Source organism: Corylus avellana, chromosome ca10, assembly GCF_901000735.1.
Source record: "Corylus avellana chromosome ca10, CavTom2PMs-1.0".
NCBI lineage: Eukaryota > Viridiplantae > Streptophyta > Magnoliopsida > Fagales > Betulaceae > Corylus > Corylus avellana.
Window position 1 is genome coordinate 2,143,392 of NC_081550.1, and position 8,348 is coordinate 2,151,739.

At 37.2% G+C, this 8,348-nt stretch overlaps 2 protein-coding genes across 2 annotated transcripts in view; both read right to left on the reverse strand.

The window, feature by feature from the left end:
* Window positions 1-2,078: 2,078 nt before the first annotated feature.
* LOC132163926 (putative SWI/SNF-related matrix-associated actin-dependent regulator of chromatin subfamily A member 3-like 1) lies at window positions 2,079-4,559 on the reverse strand. The gene is made up of 2 exons (XM_059574305.1): window positions 4,253-4,559; window positions 2,079-3,327 (listed from the first exon to the last, which is right to left on the reverse strand). Exons 1-2 carry the CDS (start codon window positions 4,536-4,538, stop codon window positions 2,522-2,524), a joined length of 1,092 nt encoding a protein of 363 aa, XP_059430288.1. The 5' UTR covers window positions 4,539-4,559; the 3' UTR covers window positions 2,079-2,521.
* A 3,367-nt stretch (window positions 4,560-7,926) lies between these two features.
* LOC132163800 (extensin-2-like) overlaps window positions 7,927-8,348 on the reverse strand; it is an 831-nt gene continuing 409 nt past the window's right edge. The window contains exons 2-3 of the mRNA XM_059574172.1: window positions 8,110-8,254; window positions 7,927-7,961 (exon numbers count right to left, since the gene is read on the reverse strand). Coding sequence (XP_059430155.1) covers window positions 7,927-7,961; window positions 8,110-8,254 — 180 coding nt within the window. The remainder of the gene's footprint in view (window positions 7,962-8,109; window positions 8,255-8,348) is intronic.

Consider the following 8,348-nt stretch of genomic DNA (forward strand, 5'->3'; position numbering starts at 1 on the left):
ATAAGCCCAAACCCATTACCTGCTAATTTCGTGTCGTGTTCGTGTCGGATTCGCGGGTCGTGTCCAAATTGCCGGCCCTAGCTGCTAATCCTGTTTACCATGAACATACGAAGCATATTGAGGTAGACTGTCATTCTATTCGGGAAGCCTTGGACACTCGTGTTATCTCTCTTCCACATGTTTCCACGGATCTCCAGATAGCTGACGTCTTCACGAAGGCTATGACACGACAACGTCATCAGTTTCTTGTGGGCAAATTGATGCTTCTTGATCGACCAGCATCAATTTGAGGGGGGATGTCAATCAGATACGGTCCATATATATATTTAGCCATAATTAGTCTTTCTAGTTATGGCATGTTCTTGTATTATAGCTATAGTATATTGTAATTAATAGATAGATTTTAGTTGCCTTATTGGTTTTCCTAGATTACTGTAATCACTGAGATACAGCCTGTAATTACCTAGACAATTTTTCTATATAATACGAGCAACCCTCAATTGAGAGGTATTCAGTACAATTGACAGTCACAATCACCCCGTCTAAGGACCTAGCGTCCCCGCTGGCGACCTTCATGGGATTAGCCCATTCTTAGCGTCTGTCCCAGCGAGCTCCCGCTAGCGACCTTCATGAGCTTGTGCACGCTTCCCCCATCTTAGGCTGGACAATGGCTTTGATACCATTTGTAACACCTCACCTCAATGACACACAATATTGTCCACTTTTGGCTCCCCCAAACTAGATTTCCCAGGAGATCACCCATCCTGATACTACTCTAGCAGAAGCACACTTAACTGCAGAGTTCTGATGGGATCATGACCATCACGGCTTTAAAACGCGTTGTTGTCATTAAGGGTGTAGTATACATTTAAGCACATCCTCATCTCCATACTCAGACGATGTGGGACGTCACAGCATGAGTACAGTCTCCTCTCTTGAACTCTCTACTTAGTTTTCTCTTCAAAATGAGCTTGACTGACTTACGCATCAGAGCGCCAGCCCCTTCCAGATGACGTCAACCGGGTAGAGAGCGACTTATTGCCAATCTAACCATTCAAAAATCTCCTTCAACAAGAATTGTTCTATTTAATATGATCCAAGACTTGAGTCTCACCGGCAAAATTCATGAAAATTGTGGCATACTCAAATGCATGGGGCTTGAATGTTGTAGAAGATGTGGAAGTGATAAGAGTAATCGAATATGGGAAATATTGCTTCTGCACTTGCCTAAAAATAAATTACAACAAAAAAAAAAATGATACTGCTTGTGTTCAGCCTTTTTGTAAATGCATTTCTTATTGGTATATCGATTGTATAAATATATTTTACGAATTGATTAGCTGATCTCAAAGATTTATTTATGGAATGATCAAAACATTATATGGGATCATACCACAAAGATCCTTAACATAATTTTTGTACCTTAGGGATCCATTTGATACAAATCCATGATAAAAATTAAAACTTTTATTAACTATCATATAAATCTAACTGTCGGATTGCACTCACAAGTATCCTATGATTTAAATTAAACCACTAGATCAAATAATCACAACCGTCTAAAAGGTAATGGTCATGAACTGATCGCTCCTTCCATAGGATTTGACACTACTTTCCCAAAAGTTTATTTCCGTAGTGAAAGATGAACATCTGAATTAGACAATTTGGCAGCCAAAAATGCGGTAATCAATAAAATAAATGTGATAGATGAGTTCTTGCACAATGGGGAAGTTTGTGACACAAATGATGGAGAGTTGACCTGAGGTTCTAACCCAATTTCAAACATATGGAAAGGTGAGTCTTGAAACCACGGATTAATCCTCAACTCATTTTAAGGAAAAAGAAATATCAATTGATCTAAACTCATCCATCTGCACACAAATTTTTAGAATATTTCCAACTATCATTGCCAGAATAATATCACAAAAGACTAGTTTTCCTTTGCAAGCAAATGTTTCCCACCAAAAAACATGTCTCAAAACTGTTTTTACGTTTATGTCACGTCAAGAACACTATTTCAAACCAAAAACAAAAAACACCATCCAAACACATTGACAAATATAGTCGTGCACACGAGAGAAAAGAAAGCATGATAGATTTCGCCTCTGTAAACATGATATGACCATGAGCAATCACTTGCAAATCAAAATATTGCTTCATCCCACCCAAATTACACTTGCTAAAGGGTTTCAAAACAAGGCAGAGAATGAAAATTATCATTACCCTGAAACCTAGCTAACAGTAATGTTCAAAGATTCTGCATATATTCCTGTTGGCCACAGTCCCAAGCGTACAAGTGGATTTAAACTTCCAATTTGGATCTTTCTCTTTAGCACCTAAACTTTGTAGAAACTGTTGGCAAGTCCAAAAATCTATCCTCTATATACACAAATGTGTAGATTTGCCTGTGTATCTAGAAGCGTGCACAAGTTCTGCAATGGGAGGGTGCAACATTCGACTATTTGCGCTAGCAAATGTAATATTCATGCACACAGATGTATATGGTAAGGGTAAAAAGAGCTTACAGCGACATGAGGGCACGGAGATCATCTAAACCAATCTCCCTCCTATCCTTTGGGCCCCTACCTCCAAAAGCTTCCCTTGCAAGTTGCTTCTTCCTCTCCTGCAACTCTACTATCCTCTCTTCGATGCTATTTCGAGCAATCAACCTCACAATCTTCACATTCTCCTTCTGCCCAATCCGGTGGACACGATCCATTGCCTGATCCTCAACTGCTGGGTTCCACCATGGCTCCAACAAGTAGACTCTAGAAGCTGCAGTGAGGTTTATGCCTGTTCCTGAAGCCTTAAGACTTGCAAGCAAAACTGTGGGTCCATCTTGTCCAGGGACACCGAATTCTTCAATTACTTGAGTCCTTCGCTTTGCATTCATTGACCCATCTAAGCGCAAAATCTTGAAACCAGCAGCTTTTAGGGGCTTTTCAAGTAATAACAACATCTTACGGAACTGTGAAAATACTACTGATTTTGTAGCTGGGTTTTGATCCCTAGACTCTATGAGAAATTTTAGAAGAGCAGAGACTTTGGAAGATGTGGTTGTTTTTGAAGAGGGTACTCCAGTGTCATCATTATCAGAAGTTTCCGGAGGGGCTGAGAACAGGTCACACTGTGTCAAAGGACCCCGACAAAGGGGGCAGCGGGGTTTGTGATGTAGGGTTTTCAAAATACAGGCTTGGCAAAAAATATGGGCACAACGTGTAATAATAATATTAGTTGGTGGTGAAATGCATATTGGACAGTCAAAATCTTCACCATCTTGCAGCACCTCAACCATCTTTTTCAGCAACTCCGGATTATTGGATACATCTGCTTATAATCAATATATAAGTTGTAAGTACAAAATAAACACACCAGGTGAAGACAATGGTAGCGTTTGTAATGTGCATGAGATAATGACAACTCAATGACACAAGTATAAAATCCTTTAGAAAAAACCAAACCACTTTAAAAAGTGTTGGAATACAAGTGCAACATTTCACAAAAAAATTTCTCTTATTGATCACCCAAATTGTGCAGCCTCTGTTTGCAAACTGGCAATTAAAGAACCCACAAGGTCATACTTCCCATGACACATTATGATATCTCTTTCATGTTATGATAATTCTTATATTTTGAATAAATTTGTTACCATACCCTTCAAAGGCTTGCCTAGAATAATGCAGGGCTCACTTCCAAATATTTTTGTAACATTTTGTCATTTATGGTGTTTGAGCTTTGCACTCAAATTCCTTACATTTTGTACTTCAGATATGAAAAATAATATATACAACACTGGTCTTATCATACCTCCAGGCTGTTAACCTTTTCTTTCTTCTTTTGCTAGTTTTCTAAGCTGTTAGCATTTAAATCTATCACACAATAAATTTAGGCAGCGCAGTCTTTAATAAACCCTTCAGATGCCTTGTTATGAAAGCAACAGACCACCATCTTCTCTTCAGAATTCTTCTATAATATAAGTTGAAAAGCTCTAGTAATATCTCTAAAGAAAAATACCACCTCTATTGCAAAAAGGAGACAACAGAAATCGCAACACCCAAAGGACTTCTGAAAATGTAGACTAGAGTATGAGATGGCAGATAAAAAACAGCAAAGATAGAACTATCTAGGAATAGTAGTATAAGGGTTTCATGGAATCTAAGCAACAAAATTGCGGTAACTTAAAAAAATAAATTGAAAAAAAAAAAAAAAGTAGGAGAAGAATAAATGAACTAATTTGCATTTCCCCCGGTACCTTCAATATTCTGAGAAGGGAGTAGTGATTTGAGATCTGAAGGGCACAAGGCCAAATCAATACATATCTGGCGAAGTCGGAGGAGTATACTTAGTACAGCTGAGTAGTTGCGCATCATATTACCAGCATTGATATAATACCGGAAAGCACTCTTAGCTTCCCCTTCCATCTTATCATACAGTTCACGTTCTTCTCTAGAAAGTTCCACATAACAAGTCTCTATAATTTTAGGTGGCAACCCAATCAATCCCTTTTCTTTTGTTCTTCGCAAAGAAATAGTTGCCATTAGAACCTGAAATTGTATTAAGTTGCATTATAGCCAATTTGCATTAGAAAATTACATACAGATGAATCAATCACACAAAACAAAACACATAATGCAATCAAAAAGCAGAAATGGATGCAATTTAATTAATTACCAGTAACTGAAAAACACTTTTAAGGAAAAAGTATAAAGAAATCATTCTCTAAATAGAAGCTCTAAAACCTTTTTGTTATCTTTTAACAAACCTAATAGGTTTCTTATTAATCCATGATATCAACTTCATGTTACTAACTAGATCTCTTTATTTTTCCAATGGAATCAATTTGCTCTCCTCCAAACCAGTAGCTAGTTATATATATACAATTCAAAAACTTATCTGTTAAAACCTAGTTTGTGCATTGCATGGTTTACATATAAAGTTCAGACTTTTTACTGCCTCAAACATCAAAAAGGTCTTCTGGTTTATCAACATCCTAAAATAAACACCTGATGTGTCGCACAAAATTATGCTTGTAAGAACTACCCCTAGGCCTTCGCTTAGGGGGTAAAGCATGTTCTTTGATTGAATAGGTCTTTCGATAAAAGTCCTACAAGTCAATACAAATTAAAAAATTAAAAAAAGAAAAAAAAACATATTGGTAAATAAATTATTCACTCTACAAGTGTCTTCAATCTTCTTTTTTCAGGCAGGCAGCTCTAGAAAAAGGTTTAAACTCAAAATAGTGCGACTACTAAAACATACTGCTTCCGGCAGAAGAAAAATGTTCTCTAGATACAAATATAGCAATAATTCATCAACAGTATGCAACAAATCTATCAATGGTTTTCGGATCAGCTTTATAATAACCCCTTTGAATATTTAACCATATGAGAAAATACCTTTCATAAAAAAACATACTTGTAAAGTAGACTAAATCCTTAGCTAAGTTTAACTTTCTTTCTTAGTTAAGGTTGCTAGAGCACACCCTGCAGCTCTAGTACACAGCCACCCAAGCAAGTCTATTGCCAAAACCAAAACCCCATAATTACATAGATTAATTGCTCATTATAAATTTCTAACAAAATAAAAATTTGACAGAAGAAACTGTTTCATGTTTTCCTAGTTGCCTCCCACTCTTGGTGATGAAAGAAAAGTTCATGAACAACTCGTCCAATAATGACCTGAACTTCTAGCAAGATACTATCATGAGTTAAAAAAAGTGGATACTTGGTTCAATTTTGTATACAAATATATCCAATACTAATGTTGAAGTCATTAAAATTGCAACAAGGTGGCTTGTAAATTTTTGAACTTCTATAGTGCAATAGGATAGATAGATTTCATAGTCTATGGTCAATAAGCCTAATACTTACACTCAACTACTTAAACACATCTCCTTGCATCCCACTAAGATTTCTTTCATCCCATTTCAATCTATCACAAAATATATGTCAATTTAAATGTATTCTCTCTTTATTTGCAAAACAAACCCTGCGTCCAACTATTATTATTATTATTTTTTTTAAGTAATCGAGATATCATTAAAATCGTAAAGCAAAGCCAAGTATACAAGAGAAACACCTAACTAAAAGGGGAAAAAAGAACAACAAAATCATGAAAACTAAGCATCAAAGGAGATACAAACACAAATATCCAAAGATAAAGAGTATTAAAGCAAAAGGACTTAAACTCCACCAACATCTTCTTGCGACCTTCGAAACTTCTATCATTTATTTCCTTCCAAAGAAAGGCAAGAGGACACCATCTTACACACAACAATACTCTTAGTGCTAACAACAGTCCACCAACAAGAAAATAAGTCAACTATTCGTCTAGGCCTAACCCAATACAGCCCAAAACGATTGAAAAATAAAACATTCCATAAGGTACAAGTAATCTCACAATGGAGAAGAAAATGGTCAACAGACTTCCCATTCCTCTTGCACATACAACACGTGACCCATCAACCAAAATGACATACTGCTTCCTAAGGTTGTCCATTACCTAAGTCTGTCAACCAAGCAAATAAAGCCGCTCTCAAAGGGACCTTAGTCTACCAAATAATTGGGTTGCGCCCCACTACGCTTTGAATGAATATACATTACTTATCCAAAAAAAAAAAAAAAAAAAAAACTTCCAAGAGAAAGGAATGGCATCATTACAAACAATGATACAGTAGAAGGATTTAACATCAAACAAACCTCTTTTGGAAGAGGCCCACCAAAGCTTGTCTTCACCTTTCCATCTCACTCTAATTAATATAACAAATTGAAGAATGAGGCAAAGACATTCACTTCCCAATCATGAGCCACTCTAGCAAAATTTACATTCTATTGATTGAAGTCACTAGAAAGCTCAAAGTGAGCCACTATAGAAGTATCCTTCGTGCAACCAATACCATATAAATCTAGAAAGGCTTCCTTTAGGGCCTTATTCCCACACCACAAATCATGCCAGAATCTAACCTTGGAGCCATCTCCCACCCCATATATAGTATGACTTGAAAACATCCCCCAACCCCGCTTGATATTCTTCCATAACCCCACCCCATACGACCCAAGAGGCTCATTAAAACACCATCCACCCCACAAACTACCAAATTTAGAATCCATCACAACTCTCCACCAAGCCTCTCTCCCATATGCACATAGAGTCATAGCCATTTTCCTAAAAGAGCACAATTGAATATTAGCAAGTTCTGAACCCACAATTCTCCTTGGAGATTGGAGAACCAACCTAGGGCCAACTTACTAGGTGAAATTTGAACTCTTTGCTTAACCTACCCCATAAGAAATCTCGATGAAGCTTCTCAATGTGCTTTGCAATGCCCACTAGGAGAGGAAAGAAAGACATGAAATATGTAGGCAAATTGAAAAGTGTGTTCTTTACAAGGGTAACCATACCACCCTTAGAAAGTATATCATTTTGCAACTAGCCAACCAACGCTCTATCTTTTAAATAACACTGCCCCAAATAGACTTGCCCTTATAGAAGGGCCCCAACGGAAGTCCAAATACTTCAAAGGCAAAGAAGAGACCCCACAACCCAAAATGCCGGCCAACCCATCCAAATTATCAACATTACTCATAGGAACCAATTATGACTTAGATTAATCTTCAAATCGGAGACAGCTTCGAAGCATAACAAACAAGCAAATAGATAGAGTAGGTGGTTACGATGGGCCCCACAAAAAACCAAGTGTCATATGGAAACAAGTATGAAATGTTAACCACACCAAAGTGCCACGACCCCATAGAAAAGTCTAAGAGAAAACCCCTATTAACAATAGCAGAAAGCATTCTACTTAAGGCCTCCATAATAATAACAAAGAGAAGATTCCTTGTCTCAAACCACAGGAGATATTGAAGAAACTAGACGGATTGCCATTCACCAAAAAAAAAAAAAAAGGCAACAAAAAAATTCAATGTGCTATCCAAGATCGTCATTTCTCCTCAAAATCACACCTGCTCAACAAGTAAAGTAAGAAATCCCAATTGATATGATCATAGGCCTTTTTAATATCCAGTTTACAAAGCACCCCTGGCTCACCAGATCTGATTTTACTATCCAGACATTCATTTGCCATGAGAAATGAATCAAGGAATTGCATACCTTTAACAAAAGCATTATTGGGCTTCAAAATAATCTTTTCCATAATCCTTCTCAACTTATTGGCCAGGACTTTGGCAATAATATTATGAACTCCATTCGCAAGACTAATAGGCCGAAAGTCCTTAAGATCAATAGCCCCGGATTTCTTCAAAATGAGAGCAATGAAGGTGGCATAAAGACTAGCAGCCCTCTCCTTGACTCTACTGACTCTACCGCGGCAAACACTACCATTGTTCGCA

Coding starts and splice junctions, on each gene's coding strand:
- LOC132163926 (XM_059574305.1), bottom strand. CDS start 4,538: ATGGCAACTATTTCTTTGCGAAGAACAAAAGAAAAGGGATTGATTGGG. Junction 3,328..4,252: donor CCCTTCTCAGAATATTGAAG/GTACCGGGGGAA, acceptor GATTATAAGCAG/ATGTATCCAATAATCCGGAG.